Consider the following 22,709-nt stretch of genomic DNA (forward strand, 5'->3'; position numbering starts at 1 on the left):
TATCACGCATAGGGTCTGTCCTCGGGAACTCTAGGGGTCTTTCCAATCGTAGGGTTATGTTCATGGGAGCGGCCGGAGTGCTCTCCTTGGGGCTTTTCTTTTTAGTTTGTCTAAGGAAAAAGAGCCTTTCTCTCATCAAGTAAATATTGGCAAATTTTAGCATTGTTTAGGCCTAGTGTTAAATATAGGCAATTCAGGTTTGATACTTTCCTCTTCACCTTGGGAAAAAAGGTGTTAAGCTAAGCCTTAAGGAGGAGGGACCATGTGAAAGGAAGCATTAGGGAGTGAGCGCACGTAGAAGGAAGGGATCTGGGAAGAGAGAGAGGGAGGGAGCGAGGGAGTGGAGTGCCTATGAATACAAAGAAGCAAAAGTGCAGCACCTTTTTGCTCAACATGGTGCTGCTCTTGGGCACCTACTCAACTTGTGAAAGATCATCAGGGGCGTTCAGACGAAGGAAGGGCCTTCCCTTTCGAACCTCTCTCCTTCCAGTCCCCTCTCCCTACTTTACTGTGCAACCATCTTTCCTGCAGCAAATACGAGGTCTCTCTCTCTCTCTCTCTCTCTCTCTCTCTCTCTCTCTCTCACACACACACACACACACACACAGATATGTCATTGTCCGGTATACTATTGAGATACGAGGCCGCTTTCATTGTCTAACTAGAGAGGGCTTTGGACCGTTGACTAGAGTCGTGAGATATCAGGATCAGAGATGCCTCGTGTTGTTTTTGTTAGAGCTATGCAAACACAGGGAGAGTCTCTTGAGGAGACCAGGCAATGGGAGACATTCACAGAGGGAGATCGCTAACTTCTTTTGAGCAGGGACTCGGCAACCAGATGAACATGCTTCACAGCAGACTTCGGAGCCCACTTCTACTAGAGGTATATTAGTGGACAGAGCCACTGAGCTCGGGAGAGCTAGAAGCCCACATCTATGGGGGCAACCACGACTTCGACAGAGGCTCCATCAAGGAATTAGGACTATTCTAGCACGACATGGGAAACACGTAGTACGACTATTTATAGAGGACATTGACAAAGCTCTTCAACGACTGATGCAATACTTTCTCGGACAACGCTCGATGCCGAGCATCCTCGTGCATGGATGATGATGATGGTGATTTCAATGCGATAATTTTAGTCTTTTACTTTACTTCATTTTATTTTTGTACCCAAACATTGGAAACATTGGATTAGATCCACAAGTATTGTATCAGTTTGGTCCCATAAGTCATTTTGGCCTTTTGAAGACGTTTAATATAACAATTCATTCTCTCTCTCTCTCTCTCTCTCTCTCTCTTCCCACCTCGCACCATGCTCCGACATCCACTCTCTCTCTCTCTCTCTCTCTCTCTCTCTCAAATCTCTGATGGCCACACAGGGTGCAGGTGGGTCTCCGCATGGCAGCGCTACTACATTATCACCCCTTGGCTTTCCGCCTTGCTTCACTCGACTTAACGAGTTTGATTATTTCTTTGGTTGCATGCTGAGGCATTGTTGTGGGGCCCTATGGTGCCCTTGCTCATGATGAGGCTTTCCTCTAAGAACTGCAAGCTCGCTAGCTCTTTGCAAACTTCCTTGCGCGCGTGGCCTCATGACAGAGACCCTCTGTGGAGGCGCTATTAGGCAAGGCTCCGATGGCCCATATGGCATTCCTCCTCACTCTATGGCGCAAGCAGTAATGTAGCATGGGTGCAATACCTGCCTTGGAAGGAATGTTACAACTAGGGCTTCATGTACTTTGACCCAAAACAATTGGTCGATTTTGTCATGATCAACAAAGAAGACCCCTACTGTGGTAACGTTTAAGCCACCAGTATTGGCTAGCGCAGCAACCTTTTTCTCTGCTGGTTGGATCATGTTTAGTCATGAAACACGAGCACGTAACTACTTAATTAAGATGCCAGCCTTGGAGAGAGAGAGAGAGAGAGAGAGAGAGATGTTATCTCATATCTGTGCTTCAAGTTGAAGGTAGGAGATTGAGATCGTTCTTGCAGATCCCCCATGCAATCTTGATCGTGAGAGCTCTAAGTCTGGCGCTGGGTTTGCACTGGTGTTTCAATGATTGCAACGGCATGCTTTTCAACAAGGATTTTCAATGACTGCGGCGGCTTGCTTTTCAAGGTGCTGGGGAAGGCGGACGCAACCCTTGGATTAAATTCCTAATGGAGGATGGGCATTGAGCCAAGTGGCTTAACCCCCTGGTCTTGTTTAGGAAAATCTTCTTATGCTCACCAAGTAATAAAGTTTCTCTTAATGTGGCATTGGTTTTTATTCAAGTGCTTAGCCAATTGTTTCAGAGTTAAATATGTGATATCTTGTGACCTTGTCTTTAATACAAATTGTTTGCATTTACGATGATGAGATGTTTAGCCCTTGCTATTTGGTATACAAGTAGACGTCTCATGCTCCTAAACTTCCAATATTTCTTGATGCGCAATTTCCTCCTTAGTTTCTAGTCAATCTTCATTTCACACGGACTAATATGACGTGTGCAGACAACCTGATCATTGAACTTATAACTTTTTGAGTTCTTGCATATGACATAAGATGCATAGACAAGATCCAATGAGCATCCCTAGATACAATCTTTACCCCCTAAAGTCTGTCCCGAATTAGAGTCAACAATTGGCAAAGGCTGGCGGTCCGATCTCTCTCAAAAATCATACCCCACAGTTCTGAATTTACTGAGTTTCTATTCATGCAATTATCATGAAAACTCTCTCTCTCTCTCTCACAATGCAAAACACAATAATGGAGATGGCAGTTCAAAGACCCATGGGCTCACTTGAGAGATCACATAGAGCTTGGCAAGTTGGCGACTCCTCCATAAAATGGAATCTCTGTGAAGAAACAAATCAGCATTCCCTGGCTCGACGACTAGTTAAATCATTTGAACCATGCTTAAATCTGAAATCAATAGGGAGAAAAACCGTATTGAATACTGATTTGCTAACTTATAATTGTAGCTCACCACATACATGGGAATTGACTTTCTTAGTTTCTCACCACTGTGTCATGGCATTTCATGAAAAAATGACAAGTTCGCATGATATAAAGACAGCAACCACATCCCTTTCCAAATGAAGCAGAAATGACAAGACTCTACTGCATCTAGAAAATGATGGGGCAGGTAAGCACTAAATAGGACTGATGATTGTCCCAAAAGCAACTCCTAGGCCGTCACCCCATTATATTATAAAGAGAGATGCGCGCATGAGCAAAAAGCTTATGTTATGGCCTCCTTACTTTCACTTTGAGCAAGATCTTAGCTTTTCCACCTGGGACTTGTACAGTTTTTGGCAGCCACATGGGGATCTCATAGTCGCCCAATGTCTGTAGCATCAATGTCATTTCAAGATTAATCTCCTCGATTTGTACTTTCTGTTGCATTCTCACCTGCATGATATGGCAGTTGAGGCAAATGTGTGTGCATACATCATAAGCCTTCTGGGTGGGTACCATAAAACAGGGGAACAAAAAACAAAACCTTACCTCAGCGACAAGATCCGCTGGTGTGACATGCTTTCGCAACGCATTACTTTGACAGGGAGTGTGCCTTCTAACCACCTAGCACAAGAATTCAAACCCTAACACACAGTATATAAACGACACGGGAAAAACATATTTTCAGAAAAGAAAAATACCACACGCTGTGTATCCAAGCGGTGTAACACTGTATTTAGTTCTTTCAATCTCTGTTCCTCAGTCTGTGTCTCTACTACCTCCTCCACTATCTCCTCTTCTGGATGATCCACTTCACTGCCTTATCACAAAAAGTACCAACAATAAACACATGGTAGTGGCACTTTCACAAGGCCCCTTTATAAGAATCTTTCCTCATTGGTATTCAGTAAGGGCATCAAACAAAGTGTATTCACAGACGACTACTGTATGCTCACCTCAAGCTGCTTGCGAACAATGTCCACATATTTGTCAAGCTTAGGCAACGCGAGGAGCTGGGGGATCAACATGTTTCGGGCATATCCTTTTGCAACTTTCACAACATTTCCAGCCTTCCCAACGTTGCTGATGTCCTACAAGATAACACCCATACAGAAACCTCTTTTGACCTTGCATCTGTAAACATGTGTAACTTTTACCAGAAAAATACCGTTGTGAGAATGACTTCCATCAGCTTGGGAGCAGCCTTCATACCCCGTATTTGCATTAAAGAAAATCCATCTCGCCCAAAAGATGAGGTCATTTCCTGCATTATAACAAAAACCTTACTTCTGAGTGTCCTTGTAAAACAAATAAGGTAATGAGGTCATTTCCTGCATTATAACAAAAACCTTACTTCTGAGTGTCCTTGTAAAACAAATAAGGTTAAATCTTCATTGCAGTCCATGCTTATGCATCTCTCAGTGCGCTGCCGTCTCAATGTACGAGTGACAGACATTGTCGAAATACCACACTACTCCCAAATGTATGTATGTATGTATGTATGTATGTATGTGTATATAACGGGGTGGAAGATCATCCTGCAAAAAGAGATTCTTAAACTTGGTAAACAAATCTGAATACTTGTCTGGAGCCTGGATGCTCTGGGAAACTGGAGCAGCATAAATGAATGCCGCTTGTGCTCCTCGTCGTAGTTCACGCTTTACCTGCACATGAGAAATGAGAGGCAAAGAATGCAAACCCTCCTCAGCACGAATGATGATGGGTGAGTCAGTCTTGGCAATTAATGTGAGAGTGTTGGCATCCCAATCAATGAGAGGGTTATGCTCCCGAAACCATCTAATGCCCAAAAGCATATCACATCCTGCAGGAGGAGACACGAGAAATTTCCTATCGAAAGCAGCTTGTCGAACTGTAAACAACACATCAAGGCACATCAAACTTGATATACTCGTCCAATCCATTAAGGAATGCCTCCTTGCGCTCCGCATCCGATTTGCGTAATTGAGTGCCGAGCTGCAAAACACAATTAGAGAAAGACATAACTGGCATACCATTTCGCTTGAGAGCGTGCCAATCGTCCTTCAATCGTGCAAGGTACTGAGGTGGCATAAACCGCGCCTTGAGCTTGTCTTGGAAGTCGGCCCAATTGAAAGAAAGGGGTACGCTATCCTCGGCTTCCTCTAGGTGTACGGCTAACTGTGCCTCTTGCTATGCGTGGCACCAATTAATGGCATCACCGACAAGGTACATGGCTACCGTCAAAACCTTGCTATTGCCTGTCTTCTTAGTTGTGCGCAAAATAAGCATTAAATTGACACAACCAAGAATGAATAACAGTAGCATCCATCTTACCATCATACTTATTGAAAGTCAACTTCTCTGTGACTGGGTTGTTAGAGTCCGAATCTCGGCTTGCGCCACTTGATGAGCTACCAACATCTTTGGCTGGCTTAGACTTCGAGGCGAGAACATGTCGTACAAACTCTTGCATGCATCGTTCACTCTGTGTCGCACACTCTGCCTGTCTTTCTTCGGCCTCCAAGCGCGCTCGATCACGCTCACGCTCCAAGGCAACACGATTTGCTTCTTGTTGTGCCATCATTTTCATCATCGATTTGACCAAAGCCTCCATAGGATTCGGTAAAACTCGTGGCATAGATAGGGAAGGAGGAGGGTCGGGAAAACCTCCTGGTGGGCAAAACTCTTCTTCACCACTCCCATGCTCACCACCTCCATGCAAAGTATCCATTCCGCTTCGCGTGATGACCATACACTTGAAGTCTTGGGTTCTTAAGTTCACGAGGAACTTGGGTGCTTGTGGGTCTTGGGTTCTTGAGGGTCTTGAGGTTCTTGGGTTCTTGAGGTTCTTGAGGTTCTTCTTTCGCTTGCAATCTGTGTTAGAGAAGGATCTTCTCTTCACCCGAGTTCTGCTCTTTTCCGTGGGCGCACCCCTTGGTGGCCTTGCACTCTGTCACATAACACATCCAACCCTATGTGTCCGTGGACAAGTCACAAGCTATAGCACGACAAGGGTTCAGTCAGTCCAGCCAGTCTAGATTTAGAAGTGTTCTGGCACTTTTGTGAGTCTGTTCGCAGACTGTGCATGTCCAAACGCTTAGTGCAGATGCATATCCTCTGGTTGCACACAGCATGATCATAAGCATTCCCATCAGAATCCATCAAAATTCTTCAGGGGAATTTTCTAGTGCATTTAACCTATTTTTCCTATTTTTGACATTTTTCACTTATTATTTTTAAGTGACTTTTGTTGGAAAGTAGGTAGGGCAAATTGAGTAAGTTTGTATATAAGCAAACCTACACTAGCACTAATTGGCAAAAGAGGCAGCAGGAGCTCCATCGCTCAACAGGTAACTTCTCAGCAAGAACCTCCCTTGGTGGCGTTTCCCTCCAAGCAGAAAGACTTCCCTAGCGTTTTTCATCAGCATCCCCTAGCCCTTGCTGGCGTTTGTCATCAAGGCTTCGACCCCAGCCTGAGAGTTTTTCATAGACCCAAATCGCTCCCTTTTGGCTGGCGTTTTTCAGCAAGATAAGCAACAACAGATTTCAGCCTTGACCACCATACAGACCCACAGATTTCAGCCCGCAAGAAGCAGCCCACAACAGCGTTTTTGATCCCATCAGATTTCAGCCCCAAATACCTGCAGTTTTCAGCCATAAAGACCAGCAAAGGCAGCGTTTTCTCTTGCGTTTTCAGCCGCAGCAGAATTCAGCCTATCAACGTTTTTGGACAGCAGATAAAGAGTAGCAAAATTCAGCCATAGCATCGGTCTCACCATCCCCGTCGTCGTCATCGACCTAGCCTAGACTTGCATCAGTCACATGCATTCACTTTGTACCAGTTTGTGCAATCAATAGTAGACCACTCTCACTGACGAGAGTGGGGCCTTCAGAGGAGGGTTTTACAACGTCTTTGGTGTCGTATTCTCTTCTCTCTCTATCTCTCAGTCTCATACACTTGCACGCACAGTGTCCATTCACTTTGTTTATGATCATTGCACTCTCTCATTAAGAATGGAAGGCTCTCCCTTCCATAAGAACAAAAGGAACCTTGAGCACAGTTCGGAGTACTCATCTTGAGCAAATTTCAAACATTCATTCCGCTGCACCTTACACACTCACACCAAGGTTGCTTTTTTCCCACCTCACGTTGGAAAGGGGGAACAAACCCAGCACATCCAAACTTGCCTCTCTATAGCCCAGGAATTAACCCGCACCCCTAACCACACAGAATCATACACACCGATACACAATCTGCAAACTGCAATTGCACACACTCGCCTTTGAACACCACTGGTTGCACACTCACACATAAACACCTCAGCACCACTAATCCACATCATACCATCACCAACGGTGAACACGCTCACATCAGGAGGCCACACATGCCTCGACCGCACCCATAATAGTTCACCAATCTCCCTCCCTCTCTCTCTCTCTCACACACAGTCCCGGAGCCACCGCTACCACGGGCATATGGCAAAAGATGAGACGCAGATGAAATTGACGGCAAACTTGACAAAAAACACAAACCAACTATGTATCACATAAACACAATCAAATACAATGATGGCGACTGTCAACTGCGTGCCTTGGTGCAACCTGGTACCGCTCCTCGGCTATTGGCAACCCGTACTGGCGGCCTTCCCCTTCTTCACATCCAACGACTACAACTCTTGCCTTTGGTGACTTCTCTTTCTTCCACACGCTTGGCGGCACCTCTCCATATAGCGGCTCCACTTGCTCTTTGTTTCAGCCCCACAAATTGGCCGCTCCCATGCAGCGCTCAGCTTTTCCTTCCTTTTTATCTGCCTTGCAGTTGCTCTTAACCCCAGGTTGGTCAAGCTACGCGCTCTCCAAGATGCAACACCAAACAGCCTTGCGCCCCTCCTACTCCTTGCTCCCCGCACCTGTTCACGGCTCCAATCCCCGCCACCTCTGACGGCCTCCCTTGCTCACGGGAATGGCCCTCCTGCTCCTCCTCCTACTGCCACCCCTTGGCGGCGCATTATCTGCATATAGTGCACCCTCTTCACTTCCAGGCGGCCCTCCTTGCTCTCTGTGCAACTGGTCCACACATCTCTATGCAACTCCCTTTTGTTCCGACCACAAGCTGCGCTACCATGCAGCCCCTTTTGCGCTACTCCAGACCATGGACGTCTTCCTCCTGGCGGCCACCTGCGGCCTTTACCTCTTTCAAGGCTCCCTTTTCTGATTCAATTGGCAGCCCTCAGCCTTATTGCGAGCCCCCCAACTGGCATGGGCAGCGCTGGCTCCTCCTGGGTTGTGCTTCTCTGTCCCCATGCAACTGGAGACCTGCTCCTTTTCCAACAGCTGGCGCCACCCCTCCTCCTTGCCAACTTCATTCTCCCAGATGGCGGCTTCTCCCCACATGCAGCGCCACCTTGTCTGTCCGGCATCTCGTTTTTTTGCATGGCTATTTATCTCTATCTTCTCTCTTCCCCAAGGCCCAATGGTAGTGTAGCTCTACAGATTTGGTCACCCCTTTGCCCTTTTGTGAGCTTGTCAGTACCATTAGTGGGATAGGTTTGTGATCTCTTTTGGGGCGGTATTCTTGATGATTGACATCAGATTTTTCGAGATGACAATTTTGCATGCAGTGTCAACAGTTGGTAGGGACATCTTGTTCCTACTCCCGCAGTCAACAAACGTTTGGATGCTTCTTCCATACATGCCTCCAACCTTGGGGATAGTCCTTGGGGTGTGCAGATCTGGCCACGATTGGCACGCATCGCAAGTTCTTTCCCTAGTGTTTCTTTTGCCATGTTACAGATCAGCCCCAGCATTATTCATGGGCATGTTGCAATTCCCTAGGTCGTTCCTTTACTCTTCCCTTGAGTATTGGTGTCATGTTGTGTATTGGATATTGATTGCACAGTTCAATGGTGGGTATATTCCCTTTAGCACAAGTAGAAAGGACAGTCTTGGTGAAAATTTTAAGGAAGCAAGTTACAACAGTGGGAGTATGTGTGCTCTCCTGAGTCTGTATGGAGTTTGGCATATTGCATTAGATTGTATGGTTTGATATCAAGGAGTTTGCTTGAGTAGCTAGGTCCTTTTCTGGACCGCAATGGCTTCTTTGGCAAGCACGATCCTCATGTGCCGACCTTTCAGGTCTTCCTATCCTTAGCAATCCGAGTTTATTGATGGTGTAATTCTCTTTGAGTCTCAAGTTCAATGAGATTCAAGTTCCGCTATTCAGTTACAGAGGAAGCACTTTTACTTCAGGTTGTCTCAGATTCTTCTTCCCGGTGATACTTATTCTCTTTTCCCAGGATTGAGCGGGAAGGGGGCTTCCTACCTTCTCAGCTTTAGCTCTTGAGCTTTTAGTAAAAACGTTTTCTCTGTTCCAACGTGGAGTTGCGTTAGTTGTTACCTTAGGGGATACTTTTGAAGATACTTCTCTTTCAAAGGGGATTTCCAGGTTATTATCTTCAATCAACTTTTGCTCTCCATTTATCGGAGTACCATGCACTTTGTCTCATAGTTACAGAGAATGGCCATTTTCAGGTTCCCGTTCCCATCCCAATTTCCCGTTCCGTGTTTCAGACGTGAGTATTAAAAACAAGGAATGACATTTCATGCATGTTGTCGTTCCCCGGTCCGATTTCCCGTTCCGGATAACTATGCCTTGTCTTCTAGTCCTTGGTTTGCTTGCCCATTCCTTGTGGCTTTGGATGGTGTGCTTTAGCCCACAATGCAATTAGTATCTTGGCGGATGTTTTTCTTCTTGATCCACTTCGGCGGCTGCTGCTTCTTTCACATTTATGGTGTGACGGTAACTCTTCTTCATACATCCGAGCAATAGTTCTTATGCCTTGTCTTCCACATTGATCCCTAGAGACTGTACCATTCAAGAACAGACATTTCGACTTCCCGCAGCACCTTGGAGATTCTAGCATGTGGAGGTGCACATTTCCAACTCTTTCCTCGAGGGTGGAGCACTTGAGAGTTTGAAATGATCTAGATACTAGTAGTCGATGCCTTTACCCTCACTTTTGATGCATTCTCTTAGAGCGGTCAGCAGTCGTACTTTCTGCAGATGTTGGTTGTGCGATTTGTGAGTCAGTTGAGTAGAGGAGATCTTGCGCCTTGGTAGAGCTGGATTTACTTTCAGCGGATATCCTCGTCCACAAAACCCTCTGTTTACACTTGCAAATTGCTCTTCCTTTCCAAGAGCTGAGAGGGGATGTTAGAGTATGGCATCAATCTAGATTCATCCAATCGGTCCCAATTTCTCCTAGAGACTGGTGTTAGGGAGTGAGGGTTGTTTTGTGGCTGTGCACGGCCAGTGTGAGGTAGGTTTCTCATTTCGAGATGTGTCTAGTTATGTTTAGCTCAAGGTTTTAGCTCTTTCCGAAGCCATGTATCTTCCTCCTGGTAAGGGATATCTATTCCCTAGCCATTGGAGATTTTTCCTCCGGCCCTCGGGGCCTTCGTTGCCCTATTTCCCGTTTCCGTTATATTTTCCCATTTCTTTCGGGGTCATGGAGCATCAGGGCTGGGTCAGGCAGCTGGTGGTTGGTTAGTCTCTAGTCGGATCCATCTTGCACACATGACATGACACAAGCCATGCTCCCACAAAGGCAAGCATAGAGAGCGGACATCAAACTCACCTCCCAGTCATAGAGCCATACTTGCTCACCCCGAGCTTGGGAGCCTGCAGCTCTACCGCAAGGGCTAGTGTCCCATACCACCAAACCCACACCAATAGGGGTGTGTGGGTAGAGCTACCAAGGGCCTAGAGTCCAAGTGTGGTGGTCACACAAAATGGCTCACAAATGAACCCAAGGTCCTATTTATAGGATTCCTTGATCGCCCTAACCATGGGGCCATGTTCACACTTGGCCGGTGTCACGTGACACATCTAACCCTATGTGTACGTGGACAAGCTACTTCATGACAAGGGTTCAATCCATTTCAGTCAATCTAGAATAGGAAGTGTTTTGGCACTTTTGTGAGTCTGTTCGCAGACCGTGCATGTCCAAGCACTTAGATAAGATGCATATCCTTTGGTTGCACACAGCATGATCATCAAATTTACATCAGAACCCATCAGGAGCATTTTTTAAGTGCCTAGACCTATTTTCCCTATTTTAGCCAATTTTCACTTATTATTTTAAGTGACTTTTGTTGGAAACTAGGTAGGGCAATTTTAGAAAGCAAGTACATAAAGAAACCCTAGCGCTAGCATTTCTGGCAGAAGAGGCAGCAAGAACTCGGTTCAACAAGCACCTTCTCAGCAGGACCCCCAACAGGCCTAGCGTTTTTGCATCAAAAACAAGGACCTAGCGTTTTCATCACACACAAGCCTTGGCGTTTTTGCACAGCAAATCAGCCCTGGCGACAACAACTCGGCAGGTTCCCTAGCGTTAGCAAATTCCCACCGCAGCAGAGGATTCTCAGCCCTAGCATTTTTGCGTCAACATAACACTTCAGCGTTTTGCAGATTCACCGCGACGGAATCCCAAGCACCACCAGCGTTTTCAGTTTTCAGCACTTAGACACAATAGAACTAGTCCCGAACCTCGCAGACCTCACCTTCCCGCAGCCGATCCTCGCCGCACGGTCAGATCCATCGAAGTTTCCCGTTTCAGCCTGAAATACGCAGATTTCAGCATCTACGTTTTCAGCGCGTCGTCGTCGTCGTCGCCGACATAGAGTTAGAATTTAGCATAGAGTTAGAATTTAGCAGATAAAGATTTGCAAATTTCAGCCATTAGTGTTTTCAGATTTCAGCCTGTCTCGTCGTCGTCATCGACATCGTCGGCAAGTCCAAAGCATTGTAGAGATTTGTGCAATCAAAAGTAGACCGCTCTCGCCATAGAGAGTGGGGCCTTTGGAGGAGGGTTTGACAACATTCTGGTGTCGTATTCTCTTCTCTCTCTATTTCTCAATCTCAGCACCTTCATTCACAGTGTTCACCACTTTGTTTGTGTCCATTGCACTCTCTCACTAAAGGAACGGAAGGCTCTCCCTTCCATAAGTAAAAGGAACCTTGAGCACAGTTCGGAGCACTCATCTTGAGCAAAGTTCAACATTCACTTCCATTGCACCTTACATTGGTATCAGAGCTTTGGCAGTATTCTGTATCACTCAAGGAAAGAACCACAACAACTTTTTTTTGCTTGTTGAGGTCGCACGTAACCCAAGTCCTCTTGGGCGTGTCAATTCCTAATCGTGTTTTTGAAGAGTGACAGGAAACCCAAGAAAAAAAGGGCTTGTCCAGCCTCCCCTTGTTTCTCTTTTCACTCATTAAGAGCGGACCGTGCACTTAATGGCCGGCCAATCGAAGTGAGGTGGGAAAAAGCAACCTTGGTGTGAGCGCAAGGCCACCAAGGGGTGCGCCCGCGGGAAAGAGAAGAGCTCGGGTGAAGAGAAGATCCTTCTCTAACACAGATTGCAAAGCTAAAGAATAACCTCAAGACCCTTAAGAACCTCAAGAACTCAAGAACCCAAGACCCACAAGAACCCAAGTTCCTCGTGAACTTAAGAACCCAAGACTTCAGTGTATGGTCATTACTCAAAGCGGAATGGATACTTTGCATGGAGGTGATGCGCATGGGAGTGGCGAAGAAGAGTTTCCCCACTAGGAGGTTTTTCCGACCCTCCCCCTTCCCCATCTACGCCGAGAATTGCACTAACTCCTATGGAGCTTTTCGACAAGATGATGATGGACAGGAAGTTAGAACGTGAAGCAAGGAAGTTAGAACGCGAAGCAAGAAAGGCAGCAATTGATCGTCTGTACGAAGAAAGAATGGCAGCCATAAAACGTGAGCATGAGCAAGCGCGCTTGGCGGCCGAACAGAGAGCGCAACACATGCAAGAGTTGTTTCGACTCTTTTCTAATGTGTAGGCAAAGATTGCAAAGAATCCGGAAAAGGAGACTCACTCAGTCTCTTCTTTTCCACAGCATGACACACACATAGTTGACACGTACGGTCACGTACGACGGGTACACGTACGAAGACGTGCGGTACTAATCGAACTAAAAAAAATTAGACGTACGGTGACGTAACGTACGATGCAAAAAAAAATCATGCGTCTTACACATGATAGATCATATGAGTCATGACATCGACCTTAGTACTTGGTAGTACCAGGGCTAGATAAAAACATTTTTCCTAACCGATAAAAATAAGGGAAAACTTGAAATTCTCCCGGTTTTCAAGTCAAAATTTGAAGCTTTTGCCGGTAATTACACTAAAACTTGTGTAAATTTGCCGGTTTTCTTAAAGGCAAGCTCAAAATCTAACCGGGATTTTATAATTTCAGTCGGTTAAAATACACTAGACCCCGGTTTTTTTCTAACACTGCTTAGTGCTAAATACTTGTAACTTAAGTCTTACAAGTTAGAACATGAAAGATCTATCCATGGACATTAGAAACGGCAATGTCCGAAGAAAGAAGAATCATGATCTCCAAAGTGGTGGCGGCCATAGTAGATCCGCTACCCGAGCCTCATCGCACATAGGTCATGGTTGTTTGAGCCAATGCAGCCATTGGGCTCTTGTTCAAATGCTGCAAAACATTCCCACATCAAAAATCATGAAAGATCTATCCATAGACATTAGAAACGGCAATGTCCGAAGAAAGAAGAATCATGATCTCCAAAGTGGTGGCGGCCATAGTAGATCCGCTACCCGAGCCTCGTCGCACATAGGTCATGGTTGTTTGAGCCAATGCAACCATTGGGCTCTTGTTCAAATGCTGCAAAACATTCCCACATCAAAAATTGCCCCCGCTAAAATAACATTATTTATTTTAAATATATATATATATAATTATTATTATTAAAATTATTATTATAATAAAAAAACTGGACGACACATGTACAGAACGTACGAGTCGTACGGTACGGTACAGTACGGAACATACGGAACGTCCCGTACGTCGAACGTAGACAACCCTGTACAGTAACACACATGATTTGCATGATAATGATAAGCATGATGATTTGCATGATCAAGATGTGGTTACTCACAAGCATGATGATTTGCAGGAAAAAGATGTGATTGTTCACAAGGATGATGGTTTAGTTGATGCTTTTTCTAGCGAAGCTAACCTTGTTGTAGATTCGAGCGATCACGAAGAACCGATCTTGGCTCTCGAATCGAGGTCCAAAGAACCCTCACAGGAAGATTCTATCCATCACGAAGCACCGATCTTGGCTCTCGAGTTGAGGTCCAGAGAACCCCCACAGGAAGTATTATGTGTTCGAATGATTAGTCAACACGCATTGTTCGAGTGTTTCATTCATGATGCTTTCCTGTACTTTAGTCACCGTCCTTATGTGATCCCTTTTCACAGGCATGACATTGTGCTGAGCACGATGCACTCATGAATGAACAGGGATGTAATGAAAAGCTGAAAAGTATGCATTCAAGGAAGTCACATTCCATGTCTCTTTCTTGGCACGACACAATCGTAGAAAGAGCACAAGAAAGATTGAGCATCAAGCATAGGCATTTCCATTGTGTTTTGCCACAGTTGATTGATTTCGATCAAAAAGTCAAGATTCAACCCCATTGTTTGTGTGTGTTTGATGAACGGTTTGGCACTCCGTCTCTATGTTCATCTACATTGCATGCACAGGCTCTACAGAAGAATAGTATTTTTCTAGTCACTTTACATGGAATGGGTGTGTTCATGTTTTTGTGTTGGAAGTGGTTTCAAGAATTTTCATTCTCTGAGATTCTTGAAAAAGGTAGACGCATGACTATAGACGAAGTTGAAGCATTGAAGGAGCCACAGAAGACTTTGTGTCGCTTTCGGCGCGGCCCAAAGAAGCAAGCGTTGCAGACCTTTATGAAGTTTAAGTATCGCACGACCCACCCATCAGAGTGGGCCGGCAACGAGTCCTTTCCAGGATTCCAAACACTGTTGGCGATCTCCCTCGACGCCATACAGTTCGGTACCAGTACCTCACTTTGAAAAGGAGGGAATGTCACATGACACATCTAACCCTACGTGTACGAGAGGACAAGCTACTTCATGACAAGGGTTTAGTCCAGTTCAGTCAATCTAGAATAGGAAGTGTTTTGGCACTTTTGTGAGTCTGTTTGCAGACCGTGCATGTCCAAGCACTTAAATTAGATGCGTATCCTCTGGTTGCACACAGCATGATCATCAAATTTACATCAGAACCCATCAGGAGCATTTTTACAGTGCCTAGACCTATTTTCCCTATTTTAGCCAATTTTCACTTATTATTTTTAAGTGACTTTTGTTGAAAACTAGGTAGGGCAATTTTAGAAAGCAAGTACATAAAGAAACCCTAGCGCTAGCATTTCCCGCAGAAGAGGCAGCAGGAACTCTGTTCAACAAGCACCTTCTCCGCAGGACCCCCAGCAGGCCTAGCATTTTTGCATCAGAAGCAAGGACGTAGCGTTTTCATCACACACACAAGCCTTGGCGTTTTTGCACAGCAAATCAGCCCTGGCGACAGCAACTCAGCAGGTTCCCTAGCGTTAGCAGATTCCCACCGCAGCAGACGATTTTCAGCCCTAGCGTTTTTGCGTCAACATAACACTTCAGCGTTTTGCAGATTCACCGCGACGGAATCCCAAGAAGCACCAACGGTTTCAGTTTTCAACACTTAGACACAGCAGAACAAGTCCCGAACCTCGCAGATCTCACCTTCCCATAGCCGATCCTCGCCGCACGGTCAGATCCATCGAAGTTTGTAGTTTCAACCCGGAATACGCAGATTTCAGCATCTGCGTTTTCAGCGCGTCATCATTGCATCGTCGTCATCGCCATCATCACTGGCATAGAGTCTGAATTCAGCAGATAAAGATTTGCAAATTTCAGCCATTAGAGTTTTCAGATTTCAGCCTGTCTTGTCGTCGTCCTCGTCATCGTCGACATCGTTGGCAAGTCCAAAGCATTGTAGAGATTTGTGCAATCAATAGTAGAGCGCTCTCACCATAGAGAGTGGGGCCTTCGAAGGAGGGTTTGACAACATTCTGGTGTCGTATTCTCTCTCTCTCTCTCTCTCTCTCTCTCTCTCTCTCTCTCTCTCTCTCTCTCTCTCTCTCTCTCTCTCAGTATCCACTTTGTTTGTGTCCATTGCACTCTCTCACTAAAGGAACGAAAGGCTCTCCCTCCCGTAAGTAAAAGGAACCTTGAGCAAAGTTCGGAGCACTCATCTTGAGCAAAGTTCAACGCTGCACCTTACAGCCGGACCCATCTTGATGTCTGGGGACATAACTCTTTTCTCCTTATTTTTTATTGTTGTCCTCAGCAATATCCTCGGTTATGAAGCAGGGAAACGACTCTTCAATGAGCGTACCAATTCCAAGTAGCGCTCGCCTCAGATCAATGCTTCCAAATGATCAAATACTCATGCTAAGAAGTCTTTCGAGATCCTTGACCCTTATATTAAAAACCAATTCGAGCTCAAGTGGAATATAACGAGTGGTATCCTCCAAATGTCACAAATAAGCCCTATCAAGAAATCAGCCCTAAAGAGTGAGGCGCATAACACAAATCAGCCCTGAAAGTGGGGCACCCTTCTTTTTATAAGTTAAGGGATTGAAGGTCAGACAAATGAAAAGCCAAATGTCGGACAAGTGAAAAGTGTCACGAGACTATGACAAACACTAACTTTATTTGTTGTTTCCTTCCCTTGATTTTTATTTGATTTTTGGGACCCTCTTTTTGAAATCACAAACGCTCAGACATTGCATGGCCAGTGTGAAGCGGCCGATCGCCAAGAGTTGCACTCGAAAGAGTCAAGGCCAAGCAGACATGAGATAGTTGGGCCGATCGGCACTGAAATCCAACTGGTAAAAGGGTGGCTAGGCTCAATTAAAGTCATTTAGGCCGCTCGACGAGACTTCATAAGTTGGTGGGTACTAGGAAATTAAACCAAATGGGCAAACTGGACACTGGACACATCTACAAGCTCCATAAGAATAACTCAGCAAGGAGGGCGCCCAAAATCGATTCGGAAGAGAGAGAGAAAGAGAGAGAGAGAGAGAGAGAGAGAGAGAGGGAGGGCTGATTTGAGCTCATTGTGAACACAGTGCGTGTGAGTAGTGGGTGCGGGTGATCACAGCTTTAATGAAAAGCTTGCCTTCTCCTGTCTTATGTAGCACGATGATTCCGCTCTCGTGCATCTCTCCCCCCTTTTGAATACATATTCGTGATGCCCAACTCAAGGACTACTCATTTATTATGTTTAGTTGTGCGGATTCTATGCTGGATTGCCAAGGCAAGAGCCTCTTGCACAGGTATCGAATCAGCTAATCACTGATTCGACGTAGGTACACGCGCTAACAGGACGATTTGAAGAGATTTCTTGCCAGAAATCTTGTCTAAATCAAAGGGGCAAGTAACCATACACGCGCGGGAGCCCGAGGGCTACCCACGGGAGTGATCGGCACGCAAATCGGAACGAAAAACAGAGAATTACAGCTTGCTGTTATTTTTTGCAGGTTTAGGTTTTGGTCAATTTTGATGCCTACAAGCCCAGGAGCTTTGGGGAAACTAGGGAATCACCGAACATGTGTTTTGGCACAAATTAGAGGCCAAAAACAGAGAATTTAGTGTTGTAATTTCTTTCCTAGCATGACAAGATTGTTCTTAAGAGGGTTGTTTGAAAACATGGGCAACCCTTAAATTTTCATCCTCATTTCATCCACTAATTTTTTGTCTTAGATCTGCTTAAATGCTATGTGTCAGACAATAAGGGTGTTGCTAAATGAACTATTTTCTTATTTTCTCGAGTAATTTCTTTTTATTGAAATTAAGATATTTAAATGTGTGCACTTGAACCGTAAGTTTGGGAATTGTAGATCTACTGGAATTATTAAAAAGCCATCAGGTACGGACAACTCTGATGTGTCATATGATGGGTGACATTAAGCATCACGAAGGGGTTGTACCATTAGTTCGGTAGGAGAGACCGCGAAAACGGATATTCCTGATGCGTCACGTGATGGGTGACGGGAGCATCAAAAAGGGAATATTCCGTTGGTCTTGCAAGAAACCCTAACTGGGAAATGGAATACGCGTAAAGACGCAAGCAAAAGAATAAAGATAGTTTTTGAGAAGCTTTTTACAAAAAAGTGGAACATTCGCGAGAAAGGCAGATGCTTTCTTGCGAGGAATCTGTGTCTGCATAGCATCTGTGCGTGTGTACTGCATCTAGGGACGCCTGGAATGTGTTCGTATAGCACCAATTTTCAACTCACTGAATATTTTTAAGTTTTGTCCAGGTTCACCTTTTTTTAATAAAAGTGATCGATCGCCCACTTCATAAGTGGGCAACACTTAAATAAACGCAAGAAACTAATAAAATAACCTGCATTGGCTGCAATAGAAGGCAACGTACGATTTCTCCCTCTTCCAGCGTTGCCAAAAACAACCCCCAACCTCCCTTTCTCTAGCGCTATTATTGCTCCCCTATTCTCGCCGGCTCCGCACCGGCTATTACTTCAGGGGGTGCGGGAGCCTACAAAAGCAGCGTACCCTCTCTCTCAAGCCTAGTTTTGGCACCAGCGATAGCAGCCAAGGAGAACCACCGCCAGAATCTGCAAGTGATCGAAAGAGGCCAACACTCGGAATTCGCTCTCGCGTACTCGAAGCGACAGGTGTCAATTGTGAATTTGCGATTCGCGTTGTTGTTTCGTGCTTGTGCTTTTGTAGGTACTTCCCTCACGGAGAAGGAGCAACGAGGCCTCAGCCTATGCTCAGAGATTCCGGGAACGGAATCGGGAATGGTCTCTAGAGCTTTTACGCTCTAGGAACAGGCGAAAACAGAATTGAGAGCTCGCCTCTCGGAATACTCCCGCACGGGAAGGAAATTGACCATCGGATTGGAAAATCTCGAACAAAGAGGTCACTCCGGTTCTTGTGCTTGTAAAAAAAGATTCTCCCTAATAAAGATTCTCTTTAAGGGGAGGGACCAGCCCATCTTCTGGTCCCAAATACTGTGTCAATCTTCTCCCTGGACTCTTTTAGTTGAAAGTTTACTTATTTCCGGTTGTTGATTATTCGTGTGCACTCCCGTTTGTGACAAAGGGTGAGTGGGAACAATATGTACCCATGCTTGAGTATGCATACAACAAGGCAATGCATTCGTCAATAGGCAAGGCACCCTTTGAAATTGTTGAAGGTGGAAAAAAAGTTCTTCCCATTTCGCACACAAAGGATTTTTTGAAGCAGATCGATATGTAAAAAATATGGATGAAATGTATAAGAAAATTAAGCTTGCATTGGAGAAGACTCAGGCAAAGCAGAAAAGGGTTGCTAATTGTCACCGACATGAACTCTTGTTTCACATGGTGATTGGTTCCTTCTGCAATTTGAAAAGGCAAGATTAAAGAAGATGAAGAGCAAGGAAGGTTGTTTCCCAAGCTCAAAATACGCTACTATGGGCCTTTTCAAGTACTTGACAAGATCAGCGATGTTGCATATATGCTAAAATTGCCTGACAATTGGAAGATTCATAATGCATTTCATGTGAGTCTTCTAAGACCTTTTGTGGGTGATGTGCCGAAAGATATGCCAGATGAAAATCAACATGAACTTAGGAACTTGATGAGATGGTGATAGCTGAGAAAATTTTGGCACATAAAGAAAGAAAAGTTAAGGGAAAAGCTGCAATACGTTATTTGGTAAAGTTCAAGAACTATCCACCTAAGAATGCAAAGTGGATGGAAGAGAATGAACCGCTAGCGTCACCAAATGTATTGCAACTTTACCTTGAAGCTTTTGGTTTACAACCCACGTACTCCCCAACTCAACGTGCTCAAAAGAGGGGTGATGCTCGAGCTAGCACCTCACATGTACATACGGATTCAATCATCAATGCAATAGAAGTGTACATTGCTTGACAAATATTAAACTTGGTGACAAAATACAACACGTTGAATTCTTTGTTTTAAACCTCTAAAATACACCAGAACACCTGTTTGACAGTTCCCTAGCTTCCTCGAAGCTCTGATGGGTGCCATAAAGCATTGCTCAAGAGTTGTTCTGTAAGTTTGGTTGGAGAGCTGAGTAATGGATATTCTCGATGCATCATAGGATGGGTACCTAGAGCATTGGTTAGGGAATATTCAATGGTCTGAGAAGAAAACCCGAATCGAGTATGAGTTGCACGTAAGATGCAAGCACATGAATGAAGATTGGTTCTGACAAGCTTTGAAGAAATGCCGATGCTTTCTAAAAACCAAGTTGCTTTTTGAGTGCTTAAGCCTATGCTTCCTCCTAAAGGAGTCTATGTCTGCATTGCATTTGGGCATGAGATTGCATCCAAGGATGCTTGGGATGCAAGTAGCTATAATACGAGTATTTTATTTAAAATATGGGACGTCCCCTATTGAAGCGTACAACATGTCTCATAACGTTTTCTAATCTAGCATTTTTTTTCTCAAAACGTATTCTATTCTAATGTCTTTTGCTAGTTGATTAAGTAGGCTTTAGAGCTTCATGGTGTTTGTTTATGTATGCTATGATTAAACATTGAAGAGTCTTTGAAAAGGTGCATAACCCGCTTCATTTGTCCTTATTAAAGTATCATATCTAATAAAATTGACATTTTATTTTTGATTCTCTAAAATACGTCTAGTACGCGTATTGTACACGACGTATTTAACGTCCAATCCCGTACCATGACTGCTACGCTGGGATGTGGCTGTGTAAGCATTGTTTTCCTCATAAGTTTTACTGAATTTTGAACAGGTTCAAACCATTTTTGAATTTGCCTGGCCACAAACTTAATAATTGAGTAGCCTATCTACTTTTATTTAAAAAAAACCAAAACTGGGCGCTCACTAGGTACCCCCTTCCTGGCTGCTAAATCTAACAAAATCGTCTCCTTTTTCCCTATTTTCAGCAGCCAGCCACTCACCCTATTTCAGCCCCCTACTAACCACTAATTCTGCCAGCTCCCGAGCCTCTAAAGGCAAGCTCACGCCCCCCACTTCTGGCATCTGTGGTCCCAGATTCAAGATGCCCCTACTGTGAGAAGAGTCCAAGGAGAATATACTACAACTATACCGAACATTCACGCGACGAGTTTGTGATCGAATGTTATTTTCCATGCCAAGCGCAATAGGTAATGATTTGTGTATGAGTTCTACCAGTGTTTGCTACTATGTTTGTGTTTCGCACGTACTCTACCTCTGAGAGCTGCACAGGGGGGCTTCGGTCTATGCTCAAGGGATTTCGGAAACGGAATCTGATAATGTTTGCAAATCTCGTGCTTTAAGAGCAAACCGGAGGATTATTATGCTGAGAGCTAGCCTCTCCAGTTCCCAAATGGGCAGGAGGCTCGATGAGGAGACTACCATCGAGTCTGAGATCTAGAGCGGAGGGGTTTACTCCTGTTCTTTTGCTTGTAAAAATTTCCCCCCATTAATAAAGATTCTCTCTAAGGGGGGGAACTAGCTCATCTTCTAGTCCCCAATACTGTGTCATTCTTCTCCCTTTTCTCTCTGTTAGATTCAATCTAATTTCAGCCTATTAATTGTTCGTGTCCACTCCCGTTTGTGACACATGTGCAACAACCCCTCTGCAGATCCCGATGACCTCCAAAACCTAACAGTGCGATTGGCTGAAGATGAATTGTGATAAAGCTTTGGTGCAGATTTCTCAATAAACATTTTATTCAGAAGTTTTTGTGAGTACGTTCAGTATGTTCATAAACTAAAGAAATAACTATGACCAGAGACAATCCTCCTTGCACCTTGGCATCAAGTTTTTGCAATTCAATCAATCTACGAAGAGTGAACAGGTCCCTAAGAGAGGGCAACGTGTGATGGATCCACAAAAGCAACGAAGGTGCTTTAACTACTGAACCGTGCATGTTTAAATCTTTACCAACAGAGTGAACGGAGAAAGACCAAACATTACCAGCATCCCCAAAACACAACTCAGAGACCGCTCATAACTCCAATAGTTCACGGCTGACTGTTCATCTACACCGACAAGGACATAGCAAACCACCAAGAAAGAGAAAACATTACCAGCATCCCCAGCACACAACTCGGAGACCACTTTTAACGAAGCAAAATTCTGCAGCCAGGGCTACTCACAGCTGACTGTTCATCTACACTAACAAGAAGCGAACAAAGGAATTCATTTTATGCTATGAGCCACCCTAAGTCGACTCAATAGGTGTTCGAAGGCAAGCAGTCAAATGAGGGTGCCCAATTTCTAGTGTAGCACCAGGCAGACTACCATCAGCTGCTGAAAAATTAAACCAGACAAAGACACAGCTTGGAAATGAATACCCAAGGTGAAAAGAGACCATAAGTTCCTCCCGAATTTCGCTGTGTCTCCAAACATTGCTCTGCAACTAAACTCTGACCAGTGTGGCACGAAGACGGAAGTGCACGCCGCATGTACTGAAAACCCTTGGATCGCCCAGCCATAGCCATCTTTCTCCGCAGAAATGCGAATAGGAGGAGGTTCGAATTTGTGTGCGACGGATGAATTTAAATCGTTGCCAAGTAAGAATAACTTGTTTTGAAGGTTGTCCATATAAGAGGAAATTAATATTAGTAATCAGGATTCGATTTCAGTGGTAGTGTAAAGGATTTTGATGCATTGGTCAATGACTAATTTGTCTATTCCGGGCGTAAAGTGCAGCTTGCAAATAATAGAGACACCTTTGGCCTATGTCATCATAGCTGGAAATGTGTTTGGGTATCATCCCATCTTTATGTTTCTTTGATTAAAACTAGAGTGCTTCGTTAGTTGCGTTGTAGTGTGCAGTGCGTAGGAGCAGATACGAAGATGACAGTTT

At 44.7% G+C, this 22,709-nt stretch overlaps 1 protein-coding gene across 1 annotated transcript; it reads right to left on the minus strand.

The window, feature by feature from the left end:
* Positions 1 to 2,882: 2,882 nt before the first annotated feature.
* LOC147450044 (uncharacterized) lies at positions 2,883 to 22,398 on the minus strand. Its single transcript, XM_086519396.1, has 7 exons — positions 22,195 to 22,398; positions 4,116 to 4,211; positions 3,974 to 4,038; positions 3,904 to 3,909; positions 3,649 to 3,763; positions 3,497 to 3,571; positions 2,883 to 3,400 (listed from the first exon to the last, which is right to left on the minus strand). The coding sequence occupies exons 1-7, from the start codon at positions 22,339 to 22,341 to the stop codon at positions 3,236 to 3,238; spliced, it is 669 nt and encodes a 222-aa protein (XP_086375522.1). The 5' UTR covers positions 22,342 to 22,398; the 3' UTR covers positions 2,883 to 3,235.
* Positions 22,399 to 22,709: the final 311 nt, after the last annotated feature.

The sequence above is a fragment of the Adiantum capillus-veneris genome, chromosome 9, assembly GCF_014529385.1.
Source record: "Adiantum capillus-veneris isolate H3 chromosome 9, ASM1452938v2, whole genome shotgun sequence".
In the NCBI taxonomy this organism is placed as follows: domain Eukaryota; kingdom Viridiplantae; phylum Streptophyta; class Polypodiopsida; order Polypodiales; family Pteridaceae; genus Adiantum; species Adiantum capillus-veneris.

Excerpts from the sequence above, each read along its gene's own strand:
- LOC147450044 (XM_086519396.1), bottom strand. The coding sequence starts at position 22,341 with ATGGCTATGGCTGGGCGATCCAAGGGTTTTCAGTACATGCGGCGTGCA. Across the intron at positions 4,039-4,115 it reads TGGAAGTCATTCTCACAACG|GACATCAGCAACGTTGGGAA; the intron begins GTATTTTTCTGG and ends GTTATCTTGTAG. Across the intron at positions 3,401-3,496 it reads CAGCGGATCTTGTCGCTGAG|GTGAGAATGCAACAGAAAGT; the intron begins GTAAGGTTTTGT and ends CATATCATGCAG.